The 18,198-nt window shown below is 53.8% G+C and overlaps 2 protein-coding genes across 15 annotated transcripts in view; both read right to left on the bottom strand.

Moving 5' to 3' along the window:
- The window catches only part of MAG (myelin associated glycoprotein), a 37,171-nt gene extending 22,739 nt beyond the window's left edge, over positions 1-14,432 (bottom strand). For 3 of the 14 annotated variants that reach the window (XM_074023188.1, XM_005588840.4, XM_005588838.4), the window contains exons 1-7: positions 14,379-14,432; positions 12,284-12,339; positions 11,136-11,204; positions 10,610-10,978; positions 7,485-7,781; positions 6,944-7,201; positions 4,641-4,901 (exon numbers count right to left, since the gene is read on the bottom strand). In XM_074023188.1, coding sequence (XP_073879289.1) covers positions 4,641-4,901; positions 6,944-7,201; positions 7,485-7,781; positions 10,610-10,978; positions 11,136-11,181 — 1,231 coding nt within the window. In that variant the 5' untranslated portion in view covers positions 11,182-11,204; positions 12,284-12,339; positions 14,379-14,432. Of the gene's footprint in view, positions 1-4,523; positions 4,902-6,943; positions 7,202-7,484; positions 7,782-10,609; positions 10,979-11,135; positions 11,205-12,283; positions 12,340-13,433; positions 13,620-14,378 lie in introns of all 14 variants that reach the window. The other 11 variants (XM_065536463.2, XM_065536462.1, XM_074023193.1 and 8 more) reach the window with 7 other exon arrangements.
- A 2,604-nt stretch (positions 14,433-17,036) lies between these two features.
- LOC102129682 (small ribosomal subunit protein eS6) lies at positions 17,037-17,919 on the bottom strand. The gene is given in 2 exon segments (XM_005588837.5): positions 17,037-17,306; positions 17,308-17,919. Coding segments are annotated over 2 exon segments (750 nt in total). The 5' UTR covers positions 17,878-17,919; the 3' UTR covers positions 17,037-17,126.
- Positions 17,920-18,198: the final 279 nt, after the last annotated feature.

Genomic DNA, 18,198 nt, shown 5'->3' with positions numbered 1-18,198 from the left:
AAACTTTTTCAAAGCACTCCCACTCAAGACAGCATCACTGGTGCTCTGGTGACAAAGTGTCCGACCTGGATGTTGGCGGAATGCCGATACCCTGCTGGTGCACGTGCTTAGTATCTTTGCAGGCAACCTGTGAAGCTGCAGAAACTGTTATGGGGCTCTAGACAAACCTCAAAGACAAAGGTACAAAGAATGAGGAGTTTGCAATGGGATGGATTTGGCTTGAATCCCAGCTCTGCCATCTACTGGCTGGATGAGGCCACTCAGCCTCCTGGACCTACAGGATGGAGTTCTCATCTATGCAAACCAGGGGGTTACAGTCAGTAACTCACAAGGGGCTACAGGACTCCGAAGATAGGCGCGCAAGTGTGTTGTAAACACTTAACATCCCATCCGGGCGTGGTGGCTCACACCTGTCACTCCAGCACTTTGGGAGGCCAAAGCAGGAGGATCACTTGAGCCCAGGAGTTTGAGACCAGCCTGGGCAACAGAGCAAGACCCCATCTCTACAAAAAATTAAAACATTAACTGGGCATAGTGATGCATGCCGGTAGTCCCAGCTACTCAGGAGGCTGAAGTGTGAGAAACAGTTGAGCTCAGGAGGTTGAGGCTGCAGTGAGCAATGATCAAACCATTGCATTCCAGCCTGGGCAACAGGGCAAGACCCTGTCTCTAAAAAATAATAGTAATAATAAATATGTTTAAAAAATAAAATAAAAACACTTAACGTCCCACCCAAGTACTCATGGGTAGATAGACAGAACCATTCCAGCCGAGGGGTCACATGAGCAAAACCTCAGCAGCAGAACACACACAAATATTTAACCTGGAGTCCAAAGGAAAAATCAGTGAGAAAGATGATGACATCCAATATGCACAGAGTACGTAGCACTATGAACACTCAGTATTGTTCTCTTAGTTCTTCTTTTTTTCGGGGGCAGTGGAGGGGTGGGACAGAGTCTTGCTCTGTCATCCAGGCTGGAGTACACTGGCTCCATCTCAGCTTACTGCAACCTCCACAACCCCCAGGCTCAAGCGATTCTCCTGCCTCAGCCTCCTGAGTAGCTGGGACTACAGGTCTGCACCATCACGCCTGGCTAATTTTTGTATTTTTAGTAGAGATGGGGTTTTGTCAAGTTGGCCAGGCTGGTCTCGAACTCCTGGCCTCAAGTGATCCACCTGTCTCAGCCTCCCAAAGTGCTGGGATTACAGGCGTGGGCCACCATGCCCAGCCTAATTCTCTTAGTTCTCACAGCCATCTTTGTGGTAAGATACTGTTATAAACCCTTGCTAAGGGTTGCAAAACTGAAGTCACTTGCCTGAGCTCTTGCAGGAGGATGGGGACAGAGCTGGGATTCTGGCCCAGGTCTGTTCAGCCCTATTGGGACTGGATGCCAGTCAAACTTCTGTTTCCTTGTATTAAACTGGGGTGAAGAATGGTATCCTCCCCCCAGTCACATGGTTGTAAGAACAAAATAGGTCAATATGTGCAATGTGGCCGGGCGTGGTGGCTCAAGCCTGTAATCCCAGCACTTTGGGAGGCCGAAACGGGCGGATCACAAGGTCAGGAGATCAAGACCATCCTGGCTAACACGGTGAAACCCCGTCTCTACTAAAAATACAAAAAAATTAGCCGGGCGTGGTAGCGGGCGCCTGTAGTCCCAGCTACTCGGGAGGCTGAGGCAGGAGAATGGCGTGAACCCAGGAGGCGGAGCTTGTAGTGAGCCGAGATTGCGCCACTGCACTCCAGCCTGGGTGACAGAGCAAGACTCTGTCTCAAAAAAAAAAAAAAAAAAAATATGTGCAATGTACTCAAGCTAGTTCCCTAGACATCTCAGGCACTCGGCAAGTTTGCACGCTTCCTACATGCCCTGTGCCATTCAGGGCTCTGGGGTGGGCAGGTAGGACAGAAGGCCCTGCTCAAGGGTCACCGCCATTGTCAGTGAACATTGGAGCCCTGGTGCCAGGGAACATTAACTGTATGCAGAGGGAGGGAGCCTGAGGGTCACACTCTCCAAGGGCAAGCACTTTGACACAGCCCTGGGTGAAGAGTGGGGAGCTGGCAGGTGGGGCAGGGGACAGGGCCACTGCTCCCCTCAATTCCAGCAGGGTGAGGCCTGCACACTCCATATCTGCCTGTGTGTTCGTTTTCAAGAGAAGCCAGATTGAGTCCTGGAGTGCTAAGAGCTGTGAGGGAGGTGAGGCAGCCAGAGGTTTAACAGCTGGGGCAGACAGGAGTCTGGAAGTATCGGGCTCGGACCAATTTTATAGCTGCCTGGCCTCAGGGAATTCCGCCCCTGAGTTTTCTCCTTGGTGAAGGGGAGAATGATAACACACCCCTGTTTCACAGGGTGACCCTAGGATTGAAACTGAACCAGATAGGCCGGGCGTGGTGGCTCACGCCTGTAATCCCAGCACTTTGGGAGGCCGAGGCGGGTGGATCACTTGAGGCTAGGAGTTGGAGAACAGCCCAGGCAACATGAAGAAACCCCATCTCTACTAAAAATACAAAAATTAGCTGGGCGTGGTGGTGCACGCCTGTAATCCCAGCTAGTTGGGAGGCTGAGGCAGGAGAATCGTTTGAGCCTGGGAGGCAGAGGTTGCAGTGAGCCAAGATCGTGCCCCTGCACTTCAGCCTGGGCGACACAGCGAGACTCAGTCTCAAAAAAAAAGAGAAAAAAGAACTGAGCCAGAAAACAGCTGTAGGGGATTCAAGGTCTGGCCCAGGGCAGGCCCCTAATGCCCGCTTGCTGCCCACTGCTCTTACTATAAAGGAGAGATCTGCGCCCCACCAGAAAATGTATGCGAGGTGGTGCTGCATGCTTGCTCAAGTGCTCCCATTACCTCCTCTCTCTGACTCTTAAACTTAAGAATCACTGGTGTGGGGTGTAGCAGGGGACAGGGGACAATAAGAGGGGGAAGCTGGCCCAGGATGGCACGCACAGATGGAGGGAGCAGGGGACCACGCAGTCCTGCACCAGGATCACATCAACCCCACTAGGGAACAGAACCAGGAGGGAAAGTGCCCAAAGATTATAGGTCAGCAGGGAAGGGACGGCTTTGCCACGAGAGGTGGCCCCACAGGACTAACCTGTATCTGCCATGTACTGATTGTCACCATGTACACAGCACAGAGCATATACCGTGTAGCAGACACTGCATTGAATTCTTTGCATGTTGAATGTCATCAAACTTTCTGACAAATTTGTGTGGTGGGCGCCATTATGGGCATCGTGAAGACCAGAAAGGTGAAGTTTAGAGAGGAGTGCTAGAAGCCAACAGGAGCTTGGGGGGAAGCAGGGGAAATGGAAACAGGAAGGCGACATTCCAGAGGGAGTTGCTTGAGGAAGGGGAGTCAAAACTGTGACTTGGCTGCTACAACCTGGAGTGATGGCTGTGGCGGTAGGGGTGGTGGGAGATGGTGGCACAGTCCATAGTGAGGAGATGAGAAGTGCTGGCCAACCATGCAATGGTGAGTTTCATTTCCAAGACAGTAGCTTTCTGTGTGCATCTATGTCATCTCTCCAGCTATTCTCTACCTGTTCATAAGCGTGGTGTCTTCTCAGCCCTATCCTCCACCTTTCACAGAGCTGCACAGTCTTTTGTGTATAACAACTACCCCATCAATGTATTCTGCTGTCATAACATAGGATGAGGTCAGCCTTGGGCAGGGAAGAAGAATGGAACCAGACTGCCTGGATTCAAACCTCAAATTCTGCCATTTCCTGGCTGTGGGGACTTAGGCAAGTGGCGTAACCTCTCTGGGTCTCAGCTTCCTTCTCCATAAACAGGGGAACAGTAATAGAACCTCCCTCATGAAGATGTCATGAGGATGAAATGAGTGGGTTGCTGTACAGCGCTTCCAACAGTGCCTGGTACATAGCGACACTCTACACAGGTTAGAGATCATGGTCATTGTTTTGGTTAATGCAGAGGGGCAGTAGCCACAGGATCCAGAAATTTCATTGGTCAAAAGTCCACCCCAGGCTGGATGCGGTGGCTCACGCTTGTAATCCTAGGACTTTGGGAGACTGAGGCGGGCAGATCATCTGAGGTCAGGGGTTCGAGACAAGCCAGGCCAACATGGCAAAATCCTGTCTCTACTAAAAATACAAAAATTAGCCAGGTGTGGTGGCTGGTGCCTGTAATTCCAGCTTCTCAGGAGGCTGGGGCAGGAAAATTGCTTGAACCCAGGAGGCAGCGATTGCAGTGAGTGGAGATTGCGCCACTGCACTCCAGCCTGGGTGACAGAGCAAAACTGTGTCTCAAAAAAAAAAAAAAGGAAAAAAAAGGTCCACCCCTGGATGTGGGAACACAGTATTCTCAGATGGGATTTTATATTCCTGCTGTGAATTCAGCTTCCCTTCCTCGTCTCTCCGGAGGACAGGCAAAGCCAACACTGATTGGGATGCATGGGCACCCACAGTAACCCTGGTGTCCCCCACGGAACCATCCATCCCCGGCATAGGGGAGTGAAAGTTACTCACACTTCACAGCCAGGTTGAAGGGGAGTGGAAATTACTCACACTCCACAGACAGGTTGAAGGGGAGCGGAAGGTACTCACACTCCACAGACAGGTTGAAGGGGAGCGGAAGGTACTCACACTCCACAGACAGGTTGAAGGGGAGCGGAAGGTACTCACACTCCACAGACAGGTTGAAGGCGGTGGCCCTCTGGCCATACTGGTTCTCAGCCACGCACCAGTACTCTCCATCATCCTCGGGCGACACGGCCGGCAGCTCCAGCTGCAGCTCGCTCTCGTAGATGACTGTAGCCAGGATCTGCTTCTCCTTGAAGATGGTGAGAATAGGGTCCGGGTTGCTCTGCGTAGAGCACAAGATAGAGACCGTCTCCCCCTCTACGGCCACCATGGTCCCGTTCACCGTCGGCTTCCAGGGTGCATCTGAGGGGTGGGACGGGACTGATGGTCAGAACCCAGTAGATGTTTCTGCCAGCCACCCCCAGATAGGACACCAGATCCCACCCCAAACCTAGCACACCAGTTCAGGAAGGCTCAAGTGACCCCAGTCCCGGCTATCTCGTTTCCAAGAACAGCAGCTCTGTAGCCAGAGTGCTTGTCTTCAGATCCCGACTCTACCCCTGCCCAGTTGTGTGTGGGCCCACGTCTTAACCTCTCTGGGCCTCACTTTTCTCATCTGGAAAATGGGCTTTATAATAGTTCCATCTTCATAGGGGCAATCATCTAACATTCACTGAGAACCTGCTGAGTGACAGGCATTGCTCTAGCTTGAATGCCTAAAGCATGTGGAAAGAGCAGATGTACTTAAATAAAATATATACTTTGTAAGATGGGAAGAAGTATGTAGAGAAAAATAAAGGGGCTGAGGGTATGGCAAATCAGGGTAGTTATAGTTTGGGATAGGATGATGGGGGAAGGCTTCAGCGAGCCTAGGAGGTGGGCAGAGCCAGCCATGGGAATACTGGGGGGAAAAGGGCATGTCAAAAGCACGCAGGAGGCCAGGCATGGAGGTTCATACCTGTAATTCCAGCACTTTGGGAAGCTGAGGCAGGCAGGTCCCCTGAGGTCAGGAGATCAAGACCAGCCTGACCAACATGGTGAAATCCCGTCTCTACTAAAAATACAAAAATTAGGCTCGCTGGCTCATGCCTGTAATCCCAGCACTTTGGGAGGCCAAGGCAGGCAGATCACGAGGTCAGGAGTTTGAGATTATCCTGGCCAACATGGTGAAACCCTGTCTCTACTAAAAATACAAAAATTAGCCAGGCGTGGTGGTGTGCGCCTGTAATCCTAGCTACTCGGGAAGCTGAGGCAGGAGAATTGCTTGAACCAGGAAGTGAGAGGTTGCAGTGAGCCAAGATTGCGCCACTGCACTCCAGCCTGGTGACAGAGTGAGACTCTGTCTCAAAAAAAAAAAAAAAAAAAAAAGCCCGCAGGAGCTATGGAGCAAATGTTGGCTGGGGCTGTCATTGTTAATATCCCCAGTGCTGGGCACTTTGCCTCAATACACATTTGTGAATGAATGAATGAAAGAATGAATGGTCTCTCCTTGGTTCTCAGCTAAGAATCCTCTTCTGACCAGCTCCCTTCTTGCAGGCCCAATAATATAAATTTGCATACAAGGGGCTGGATGAGGCCTGAAGTCCCCTCAACCCTCTCATTAGAACTACAATGAAATTCATTTAAAAATGCGGATTCCTGGCCAGGCGCAGTGGCTCACGCTTGTAATCCCAGCACTTTGGGAGGCTGAGGCGGGAGGATCACTTGAGCCCAGAAGTTTAAGACCAGGCCAGGGAACATATCCATTCTCTGTCTCTACAAAAAAATAGAAAAATTGGCTGGGTGTGGTGGCTCCTGCCTGTAGGCCCAGCAGTGCAGCAGGCTGAGGTGGGAGGCTCGCTTGAGCCCAAGAGTTTGAGACCAGCCTGGGCAACATAGCAAGATCCCAACTTTACAAAACAATTTAAAAACTAGCCTGGCATTTGGTGGTGGTGCACACCTGTAGGCCCAGCTGCTTGGGAGGCTGGGGTGGGAGGCTTGCTCGAGCCCAGGAGTTTGAGGGCAAGGGGTGCTATGATGGCACCACTACATTCCAGACTGGGCAACAGAGCAAGACCTTGTCTCCAAAAAAATTTCATAAAGTAAAATTTTCTGGGGCCAGGCCCACACCAAGTCCCAGAACAGCCAGGAGCTGCCCTCAGGAAGCTGCAGCTAACAGGCTTCCCTAGGAGGCAGGCCTGGGTCTTATCCTGGGAAGGAGGGTGAGGCAGAGCAGGTGTTCCCCAGATTCTTGTGCAAAGAACGAAGGTGCACATTGACCTGCAACCCTCCTGTCCACCTTGGTCTCGACTGTGTTTATGGCCCGTCCCCTGCGGGGCTCAGCCCCTAATCGCCCTGGATGAGGCCTCTTCCCTTTGTCTCTGGGCTGCAGGTGGGCGTGTGGACACACAGGGCAGGCCACTCACACATGACACTGAGCCCCACGGTGCGGTTGTCCTGGCCGTAGGCATTCTCGGCCAGGCAGGCGTAGACGCCGTCCTCGGCGGGGGTCACCTCCTCCAGCTCCAGGAGCAGGCTCTCGGCCACGGCCTCCCGGAGCACCGTCCCGTCCCGCATCCAGGTCAGCAGCGGCGGCGGGTTGCTGTCAGCCCCACAGAGCAGGCTCACGTGGGAGCCCTCGATGGCTTCCACCGAGGAGTTCATCTCCACAATCACCGGGGGGTCTGAGGCCCGCGACACAGCGACTTTAGTGAGCAGGTGCTGGGGACTCGGCCCAGTGCCCTCTCCCCGCCAGCCCGGCCCAGCTTCCAAAACTGCCCGGCCTCGCCCTCAGCCTTGGCCCCACCCCGGGACTGCCTGGTTCCGCCCCCACCCCACCCCCCAATCCCTGTCTGGCCCTGGCCCTGGCCCCGCCCCCATCACTGCCCGGCCCCATCCCCAGGTCCATCCCCTCCCTGGGCCCCGCCCCACCCCGTCCCACCCCGCCCTGCCCGCACCCAGGCTCACACTTGACGTCCAGGCTGGCGTAGCCTTCGAACTGCAGGGTGGTGTTGGGGAAGGAGGCCTGGCAGCCCAGCCGGTGGCCGTTGGCCTCCCTCGTGGGCACGAAGTGCAGCAGCGACACCTGCACCCAGGTGCCCTCGTCCTCCCGCAGCCGGCCCAGCACAGCGGGCTCCCCCAGCCCCTCGTGGCCCAGCCAGCTCAGCTCAGGACGCAGCTCTGGGCAGTTGTCTGGCACCATGCAGCTGACCTCCACTTCCGTGCCTGCCACCACCTCTGGGGGCACTACGATGTTGGGGGTGTCTATACGAGGCGGGGAAAGGGAGGGCTGAGGAAGCAGCACTGGGCTACGGTCCCAGTCCCACCCCACCCACCCTCCTCCTTGTCCACCTCCATTGCTGGCAATGGTACGCCTCAAGGGTACCGCCTCCGCTCCCTGCCTCCGGATCCAGAGTTCCCCTCACCCTTCCTCTTCTTGGTCACCCCGGAGCCCTCCACGGAGCCATCAGAGCACCATCGTAATGAAAATCACAGTGTCGTGGCCAGAGCACTTGACAGCGTTTAACTTGCCAGTCCCTCCCACGAAGTGAGAGGGCAAGTACTGTAATTTTGCTTATTTTGCAGATGAAGAAACTGAGGCTGCAGCTGTCACCAGGTAACACTGGCTACAAACCCCGTAGCTCTGGCGTCAGTGTGGGCTCCCCACACCTCATCGCTTCCCAAGCGGCTCTCCTCTTCCATGCCTGCTTGGTTTACCCTCTGCCTGGCACATGAGTGTGTGTGTGCAGGGGTGTGTGTGTGTGCGGTGTGGGTGTGTGGTGCATGTGTGTAGTGTGATGTGTGTGGTTTGTGTAGTGTGTGGTGTGTTTGTGATGCATGTGTGTAGTGTGTGGTGTGTGGGTAGCATGTGCATTGTGTGGTTTGTGTGTATGGTATGTGTGCAGTGTGTGTTGTGTGTGTGATGTGTGGTTTGTGTGGTGTGAGTTTAGTGCTGGTGTATGTGGTGTGTGGTCTGTGTCATGTGTGGTGTGTGTGTGATGTGGGGGTAGTACATGTACGTGTGCAGTGTGTGGGGGTGTTGTGCAATTTGGGTTGTGTGTGGTATGTGGTTTGTGTAGTACGTGGTATGTGTGTGTGGTGTGTGGTGTGTGTGGTGTGGTGTATGTGGTGTGAGTGTAGTATGTGGTGTGTATGTGGTGTGTGGTTTGTAACATGTGTGATGTGTGTGCTATGTGTAGCACATGGTATGTGTGTGGTGTGTGAGTAGTGCATGTATGTGTGCAGGTGTGTAGGGTGTAGTGTGTGTGGTTTGTGTAGCATGTGATTTGTGTGTAGTGCGTGGTGTGTGTTTGGTGTAGGGGTAGTGTCTGCAGTGTGTGTTGTGGTTTGTGTAGTGTATGGTGTGTGTGTGCAGTGTGTGGTGGGTATAGTGTGTGGTTTGTGTGTGTGGTGTGTACATGGTGTCTGATTTGTGTAGTGTGTGTGGTGTGTGTTTGGTGTGTGGCGTGTATTTGGTGTGTGGGTAGTGTGTAGGTAGAGTGTGCAGTGTGTGGTGTGTGGTTTGGGTAATGTGTGGTGTGTGTGCAGCGTGTGGTTTGTGTAGTGCGTGTTGTGCATGTTTGTTGTGTGTGGAGTGTGTGGTTTGTGTTGTGATGTGTGGGTAGTGCATATATGTGTACAGTGTGTATACATAGGGTGTAGTGTGTGCATGGTTTGTGTGGTGTGTAGTGTGTGGTGTGTGGGTAGCATGTTCAGTATGTGGTGTATGTATGTGGTGTGTGTACTGTGTGGTGTGTGTAGTGTGTGTGGCGTGTGGGCAGTGTGTGCAGTGTGTGGTGTGTAGTTTATGTGGTGTGTGGTGTGTGTGTGGTGTGTGGTTAGTATGTGCAATGTGTGGTGTGTGGTTTTTGTAGTGTGTGGTGTGTGTGGTGTGTGTTTGGTGTGGTGTGTGTGTGTGGGTTCTATGTGTGTAGCATGTGCAGTGTGTGGTGTGTGGTTTTTGTAGTGTGGTGTTTGTGTGTGTGATGTGTGTTTGGTGTGGTGTATGTGTGGTGTGTGGGTAGAGTGTGTGTAGCATATGCAGTGTGTGGTGTGTGGTTTGTGTAGTGCGGTGTGTGTTGTGTGTGTTTGGTGTGTGTGTGTGTTTTGTGTGTGGGCAGTGTGTAGGTAGCATGAGCAGTGTGTGGTGTGTGGTTTTTGTAGTGTGTGATGCATGTGTAGTGTGTGATGTGTGTGTGGTGTGTGGTTTGTGTAGTGTGTGGTGTGTGTGGTGTGTGGGTAGTGTGTAGGTAGAGTGTGCAGTGTGTAGTGTGTGATTTCTGTAGAGTGGTGTGTGTGTGTGTACTGCACCTCTGCAGTCCCTTTCCGCACCAGGGTGAACCCGGCTGTCTCATAGGGACCCAGCACTGAGGGCTCCAAGCAGCAGCGCCACTCAAATGAGTGACTGCCTCATTTGAAATGAGGCAGGGGGATCCCATGAAATCAGGCAGTGTGCCCTATTCTGATTGCCGTGTCCAGCCATAGCTGTATTCTATTTGGCTTAAAGGATTTAAAAAAAAAAAAAAATCTGAATCAGCAGCCAAAATTCAAGAATTAGGAGATTACACCAAAGAATCCAAAATTCTGGTTTATCTTGAAAACTCAGAACGCCTGACAGCCATGGCCCTGCTTTCTGTTGGCCAGAGCTAGAGGCCACGTGCCAGGTGCTGCCCTGGGCACTTGACAGCATTTTACTCATTGCCTTAAGTGCTGTTCTTATCCCCATTTTCCAGAAGAGAAAACCAAGGCCCAAGGAAGTTAAGTCACTTGCCCGAGGTCACTACGCTGAAGTGGGGACCCAGCAGCCTTGCCCCTACCCACTGGCCCCACTGCCTTTCTCCAGGTGTTTCCAAAAGAGTAGGAGCACCTGTTTCCCTCTGAGGCTAGCAAGACTATTCTGGGGCCCTGCTTTGTTCATGTGTGTCATCTGCATGGTCTGCGTGGGCCTTGAGGTTTGCACCCCCAGCCAAATCAGCACCTCCCAGATCTGCCATCCAGGCCTGCTGGGGAAGGTGTGGGGAGGCCTTCCGGCCACACTCCTTCCTGCCCCGCTGCCGCAGCCCCCGGTGCCTGCACAACCGCTGGGGACTCACTGATGATGTCCAGGACGCTGTGCTCTGAGAAGGTGTACTGGTTGTAGCCGCCCAGGTCCCCACGGAAATAGTACTTCCCGCCCAGCTCGGGGCTGACGTTGCTGAGCAGGAGGGTGCAGTTGCGCAGGCCCAGGTCCCCCAGGAGGCGGCTGCGGCCCTGGAAGCTCTCGTGGACGACTTGGGTGCGCGACTTGAAGACCACCGGAGGGTAGTTCTTGGGGTAGGGGCTATTGAAGTACCAGACGCCATGCACCACGGCGGGCCGCAGCTCATCCGGGAAGTCAAAGCGGCAGGGGATGGAGACGCACGTGCCTTCGAAGGCCGAGATGGACGAGGGCATCCAGGCACCCCAGTGACCCCCTCGGGAGGCTGCGGGCAAGCAGGAGAGCTGAAGTTCAGGGACACATCCTACCTGATCACCCCCTCCAGCTCCCATCCCCGACCACGTGCCAGGGGGTGCAGGGACCCACCTCCAACCTGCTCAGGGGCCAAGGCCCTTGGGTCCCCAGCACCTGTCGGCCATTACCTGAAATCATAATCCAGAACAGAGGCAGTGCCGTGAGGAATATCATTCTGTACAGCAAGTGAGTGATCGCTGGAAAGGGAGAGGAGAGGGTTAAAGGCTGGGGGAAGTGAAAGGGGGTGTTCCATGCGGCCTTCAGGAAGGGGCTCATTCACATGCTAGCTGCTGCTGCTATTATTATCTATTAATGCCTTTATTTACTTGTTTTTCTGAGACAGGGTCTTGGCTGGAATGCAGTGGCACAATCACAGCTCACTATAGCCTCGAAATCCTGAGCTCGTGTCATCCTCCTGTCTCAGCTTCTGGTATGCTCCACCACACCCAGTTAATTTTTCTTCTTTTTTGTGGAAATGGGGTGGGAGGGGTCTCACTATGTTGCCCAGGCTGGTCTTGAACTCCTGGCCTCTGGCAATATTCCTGCCTTGGCTTCCCAAAGGATTACTGGTGTAAATCACCTTGCTGGTCTGCTGATATTTTTTAACTTTTTACTTTTTGAGATGGGGTCTCAGCTCTGTCGCCCAGGCTGAAATGCAATGGTGCAATCATGGCTCACTCCCTGCAGCTTCAATCTCCCAGGCTTACGCGATGCTCCAGAGTAGCTGGGTCCTCAGGTGCGCACCACCATGCCTGGCTAATTTTATTGTAGTTTATTTATTTTGTTATTTATTTATTTATTTATTTTTAGAGATGGGAGTCTTACCATATTCCACGTTGCTCAGACTGGTCTCAAACTCCTTGGCTCAAGCGATTCTCCTGCCTCAGCCTCCCAAAGTGTAGGGATTACAGGCGTGAGCCACCTCACTCGACCTGCTGCTATTACTTATAATTACAAACCCTTCGATGGCATTGGCCATGCGCCAGCCCTCATTGCTTATTCTGCTGTCTTAACTCATTTGATCTCTTTGAGGAAGATGCATTATCCTCATTTTATAGCTGAGGTCCAGAGAGGTTAAGTGACTCGCCCAAGGCCACACAGTCGGTCTGCAGTCTTAGCCGCATGCCCTGTCTCTGTGCAGTGATGATGTGCTGATCAGTATCTTTGTCATTATGATGGCCCTGGAGAGCTCCAGCAAGTAAGAACCAGAGAGCCAAGGCAGGGCCAGCATTGCAAAGCGGAAGCAAGGGAAGAGAATAGGTACCCTGCCCCTCACCTGAGTCTCCCTGAGTTGGGAACGTCTTCTGGGTCCACCTGAAGCTGCCAGACAGCCTGCAACAAGAGTCACTCAGGTGCAAGGGGGTGGGATCGGGGCCCCCAACCCGCCCTCGCTTCAGTATCTCCTGCATGGGTTGTGATCTGTTGTCAGGCTGCCCGTGTGGCCTCCCATCGTGCCTGGGACCCTCCCACACAGCCTCGAAGCCACTCTCTGGCAACAACTCCCCACAAGCTGGGGTGTGGGAGAACTGTGGGGAGGGAAGGGGGAAACAGCCGCATCGGGGTACGGGGGTGAGGCAGAGGGGTGTGGCGAGTGGAGTGAGGGAGCAGATGTCCCACGGCCGGGGCCTGGGGGTGGCGGGCAGGGACCCAGCACCATCAATGACTGGGTTTCACAACATCAGCATTCCCGACATGCCGTGTGAATTCCTGCCGCCCTCTCCCACCCCACAGACGGCCCCTGGTGTCTGCACCCTCACCAGAAGCTGGTCCCCGGTACAAAAGAGTCCTGTTCCCTCGGGGAGGGGATGCTTTAGCCTGCGGGGGGCTTTCAGGGTGGGTGGGGAGTGAGAAAGGGGTCAGGCACTCCTGACTGGGCTTTGCGAGGGGCCAGGAAGGCCCGGGGCGGGGGCTAGCGAGCCCCTGGCACCCTGCTGCTCCGTGGGTTGCCTTGGGGTTGGAGCCAGGGTTTCCAAGTGATTGCTTTTCCCAGTCTCCACCACCCTCTTCCCACGGACAGAGACGCGTGCACACACATATCCAATCGCCGGGATGAAATGTGACAGATGTAGCCCCAGTCAGAAGGGGCAGGCACACACAGCAGAGACTCACGCGGACACCCAGACAGGACCCTGAACACACAGACAGGCACGGGGACCCCTGTGCCCACAGAGATGGGCTGGCACTCACACAGTTCCCGAGGCATGCGTGCAGTGCCCCTGCTGCTGTCCACACACACCTGGACAGACATAGACCTGGCATTCGGTGCGTACACACACACACACACACACACACACACACACACACAGCCCTGCATGCACGGCAAGCTGACCAAGATGCAAGGAACTGCACACACACACTGAGGATGGCTACACACGGGTCCAGCCAGACACGCGCCAGTGGACACCTGGCCGACGCTGCCCTTGCACCTGTGACGGGAAGGTACAGGTGAGAGATGCAGATAAGGATGAGCACGTGCCTGGGCAGACATGAAACCATCAGGTAAATCATGTACTCTTAACAGCAGGGAAAGCCAGTTCTCGGGATGGGGGCCAAATCAACCTCAGCTGTTACAATGTGTGTGGTCACAGTCCATAAACATATGTACAGCAGATCTGTTGGGTTAAAATGTCAAGGGAAGGATGAGATGAGGACAAATGCATCTAGAAAGTTTCCTTAGTTGGGGCCGGGCGCAGTGGTTCACGCCTGTAATCCCAGCACTTTGGAAGGCCAAGTTGGGAGAATCTCTTGTGCCCAGAAGTTTAAAACCAGCCTGGGCAATATAGTGAGAGTACTGTCTCTTAAAAACATAGTAATAAAAAATAAAAAGTTTCCTTAGTGGGGATTAATGAATAAAAGTTGACTGAGGCTCACAGAGGAAGGTGCATGGGCAGCCGTGTGTGTGTGTGTGTGCACGTGCGCACACACACACACACCTGTTGGGTGCCCAGGTGCTAGAATGCAGTCACTTACAGTCCATTGCCCCATCCACCTCCCAGATTGCAGACTGCAGGTATCTGATCACCTGGACATCCTTCCATTCTTCAGCCAGACCCAGACCTTCTCCACCCCATCTGCCCCACACTTGGGAACCCCAAGGAAACCTCTCCTGCAAAACCTTCACCCACAAGGGGTGCTGAGGGGGGCCCTTTGTTCTTTCTCTCTGCGGTTTCTTCCCAGAGCCCCATCGCTGCCCCAGTGATGGTCCCAGCCCATCCCCAGAGCAGCTCCAAGCCACACCCTCCTGCATCCTAAATCAGTGGCAGTGCACAGCGACGCTTCCTCACCCAGAGCACCTGACTCTGCTCACGTCTGGGTGCCACTGCCCCGGCGCCCTGCTCCCCATGCCCCGGCCTCCCTGCCATCGTACTCACTTGGACGCAGTTGCTTCTGCACCTCTGCTCCGCCGGCCCAGCTCGCAGTCCCCTGCCTCCCAGGGTCTAGGCCCCCACTTGCCAGCCCCTCCCCTCCCCCTGGGTGCCAGGGGCCGCCTGCCTCCAGGGCCCAGCTCCTCCCTACCCCCGGGGGAGGGGGGCACAAAAGGGCCCTTGTCACCACAGGGCTCGGACTGGGCAGCCTGACGCTTGGGTTCTCCTAGCTCCTTCCTGGAGGGGTTGGGGGTGGCTGCCTTGCTCTCTCCCCATCCTCCATCCCTGAACACCCTGATTCTGGGTCCTGGGGAGGGGGGGCAGTCTAACCTCTTTGGAAGTCCCAGGCTGAGGGACAGAGGCATTGTCCTCAGGGAATCTTAGTGGCAACATTAGGTGGGCAGCAGAAGGAGACAGGTCCTTTCCACCCTCAACGTCAGTGCCACCTCCTCTTGCCATCTGAAATGACCTTCCGTGTTCACCAGCTCCTTTCATGAGAACATGACCTCCACCAGGCCAGAAGCCTTGTCTTGGAGATTCTCAATCCATCCCCACTCATAGACAAGTTCCTGGCAGGCAGTTGAGCTTAATAAACAGCATGGGTGGTTGAATGTGTTCTCCAGAGCCCCGGGGTACCTTCAGACTCAGGGCCTGGGCACCTGTTGCTCATTCTTCGTGGAAAGCAGTCCCCACTCCATAGCACTCCCCGCTCTGGCACTGGCTGCCGTTCACCCGTCCTGTAGGCTCAGCAGCCCGGGTGCCGCTTCCCCGGGAAGCTTTCCCATCTTCCCCCATTAGCCAGGCCCCTCCATTGCAATGCTGTCCTTTCCTTCTGTAGCCTTGGCAGGCTGGCCCGTGTGCACCCTAGGTCTGCCCGCCTCTGCCTCCCACTAACCCAGGAGCTCTCAGAGGCAGGGGCTCACCAGAAACCTATCTGCCACTCTGTCTATCATGTGCACTCTTCTGTCCCCTGGAGCAGTGTGCTTGGTGCACAGAGGACTGTGCTGACCGAGTTGGGCGAGGACCTTCTGAGTGCAGATTCCACCCCTTGGTCACGACTTTTGCCAGGTGGGTGGGGGCTTGGGACAGCTGGAGGTGGCGTGACAAAGTGCAGCAGTGATTTCACCATGAGCTGTTCAGCCGCACTGGGACATCTCCTCTCCTCCTTCAGGCCAGAGCAGTGGGGAGGGGGGGTCCTCGCTCTCAAGGGAGAACCCAGGGGATGAGGGGCGGGGAAATCCCTCAGACCAGGGAGAGAAGTGTTGTGGGGATGTGGGGGAGTTGGAGGGGGAGGGGGAGTCCCACCCCCACCCCAGGCTTCATGATGTCAGACTCTGCCCGTGCCTTTCCCAGTCCGGGACAAAGACCCATTGAGAGTTGGGTGGGGCTTGAACGCCTGGGTCCTGGAGAAGAGAGGGGCCTGGTGCCTGGGCTTTGGTGGTGGTGGTTGGGGTGACAAGGAGATCCTGGAGGTATTTGCATGTCCCAGCCTTCAGCATCAACACCCACCTCGTTGGAGCTGGAGTTGTGTGCTGGTGTAGTGTGAGGCTCCATCTCCTCCCTGGGTGTGAACTGAAGGCTGTTGCTGGGGAGAGGACAGTGTCCCACAGGAGCACTCGCAATAGTCGCTGACATCTGCAACTTGGGTCTCCAGGAGCCCTGTGGGAGCAAGGCAGCTGGAGCCCATGAGAGGAAGGGGCTGGGTGAGAGGACCTGTGACTGGCGGGCAGGTACACTGTCTAAAAGGACAACCGACCTGCAGATCCAGTGGCCGGTGCTGCCGCATCAGCTGATCTCTTACGAGAAAGCAGGTGTATCAGTTTTCCAGGACTGTTACAACAAAGTTTCACAAACTGGGTGGCTTAAAAACCAGAATTGAGGCCAGGCACGGTGGCTCACACCTGTAATCCCAATGCTTTGGGAGGCCGAGGTGGGTGGATCATGAGGTCAGGAGATCGAGACCATCTTGGCTAACACGGTGAAATCCTGTCTACTGAAAATACAAAAAAATTAGCCGGGCGTGGTGGCGGGCTCCTGTAGTCCCAGCTACTCAGGAGGCTGAGGCAAGAGAATGGCGTGAACCCGGGAGGCAGAGCTTGCAGTGAGCGGAGACTCCTCCACTGCACTCCAGGCTGGGCGACAGAGCAAGACTCCAACTCAATAAATAATTAAATAAATAAATAAATAAATAAATAAATAAATAATTTTTTTTTTAAACCGCCAGCATTGAGCTTGAATTCCAAGATCAACAAGATCAAGGTGCTGGCAGCATTGGTTCCTTCTGAGGGTGTGAGGATCTTTTCTGGGCCTCTCTCTGTATGGCATCTTCATCTTCACATGCTCTTCCCCCTGTATTCACCCCTGCCCAGATTTGCCATTTATTTATTTATTTATTTTTGAGACATAGTATTGCTTTGTCATTGAGGCTGGAGTGCAGTGGTGCAATCATAGCTCACTGCCACCTCGACCCTCCAGATTCAAGCGATTCTCCTGCTTCAGCCTCTCAACAGTAACTGGGACTACTGGCTTTTTTTTTTTTTTTTTGGTAGAGACATGGTCTCACTATATTGCCCAGGCTGGTCTTGAATTCCTGAGCTCAAGAGGTCCTCCTGTGTTGGCCTCCCAAAGTGCTGGGATTACAGGCGTGAGCCCCTGCACCCTGTCAGATTTCCCGTTTTTATAAGGAAACCAGTTCTTTTTTTTTTTTTTTTTTTTTTCCGAGTCTGATCTTATTTATTTGTTACTCAAAAAATCTTATTTCTGACTGGATTCAGACTTAGAAGTAGAAGCTCGCAGAGAGGAAAGTCTGCGTCTCTCTGCAATTTGTTCCTGGCGCTTCTCCTTAGCCTCCTTCATTCTTTTGGCCAAAAGTTTAGCATATTCTGCAGCCTCTTCCTTGTTTTTCTTAGTACGCTGCTTCTTCAGAGCAATACGCCCGCCGTTTGTGCTGCAGGACACGTGGAGTAACAAGACGCTGAATCTTGGGTGCTTTGGTCCTAGGTTTCTTACCTTCGTTGTTTAAGGGCTTTCTTACAACATACTGGCGGACGTCATCTTCTTGAGAGAGATTGAAAAGTTTGCGGATTCTGCTAGCTCTTTTGGGGCCCAGGCGGCGAGGCACTGTAGTATCAGTCAGTCCAGGAATATCCTTCTCTCCTTTTTTTACAATAACCAAGTTGAGAACGCTCAGATTGGCATCCACAATGCAACCACGAACTGATTTTCTCTTTCTTTCTCCCGTTCTCCTTGGTCTGTAACAGGAATGCCCCTTACTCAGTAGCAGGCGGACACGGCCATGGGTCAAGACACCCTGCTTCATGGGGAAACCTTGTTTGTCGTTCCCACCACTGATTCGGACCACATAACCCTTCCATTCTTCACCCAGAGCGTCAGCAGCAACTTCTGTGGCCATACGCTTCTCATAAAAAGTACGAAGTTTGCGTTCATCGTCCACTTCAATGAGTTTCTGGCAGCCAGTGGCTGGGAAGGAGATGTTCAGCTTCATCTTGAAGCAGCTGAACGCCTCCAAGGCGCCACGGAAAAGAGCGGAAACCAGTTCTATTGGATCAGGATTCGCCCATCTCGTTTTAACTTGATTACCTCCGTGAAGACCCTGCCTCCAACTAAGGTCACATTCTGAGCTACTAGGGGTTAGGACTTCAATGTGACTTTGGAATTCCTAGCAACAGGAATTCAGAAGGAAGCTCTCGGCCATGGGGAGCTCTCACTTAAAGCTTAAAGCTCTCGTAGACAGGGGCTGAGGCTTGATCCATCCAAGGGTCCTTGCTGTCCTCAGACAATGCTGGCAGCTTCACAACCAGTCCTC

The sequence above is a fragment of the Macaca fascicularis genome, chromosome 19 (assembly GCF_037993035.2).
Source record: "Macaca fascicularis isolate 582-1 chromosome 19, T2T-MFA8v1.1".
Classification (NCBI taxonomy): domain Eukaryota; kingdom Metazoa; phylum Chordata; class Mammalia; order Primates; family Cercopithecidae; genus Macaca; species Macaca fascicularis.
This window is presented reverse-complemented; position numbering and strand designations above follow the sequence as displayed.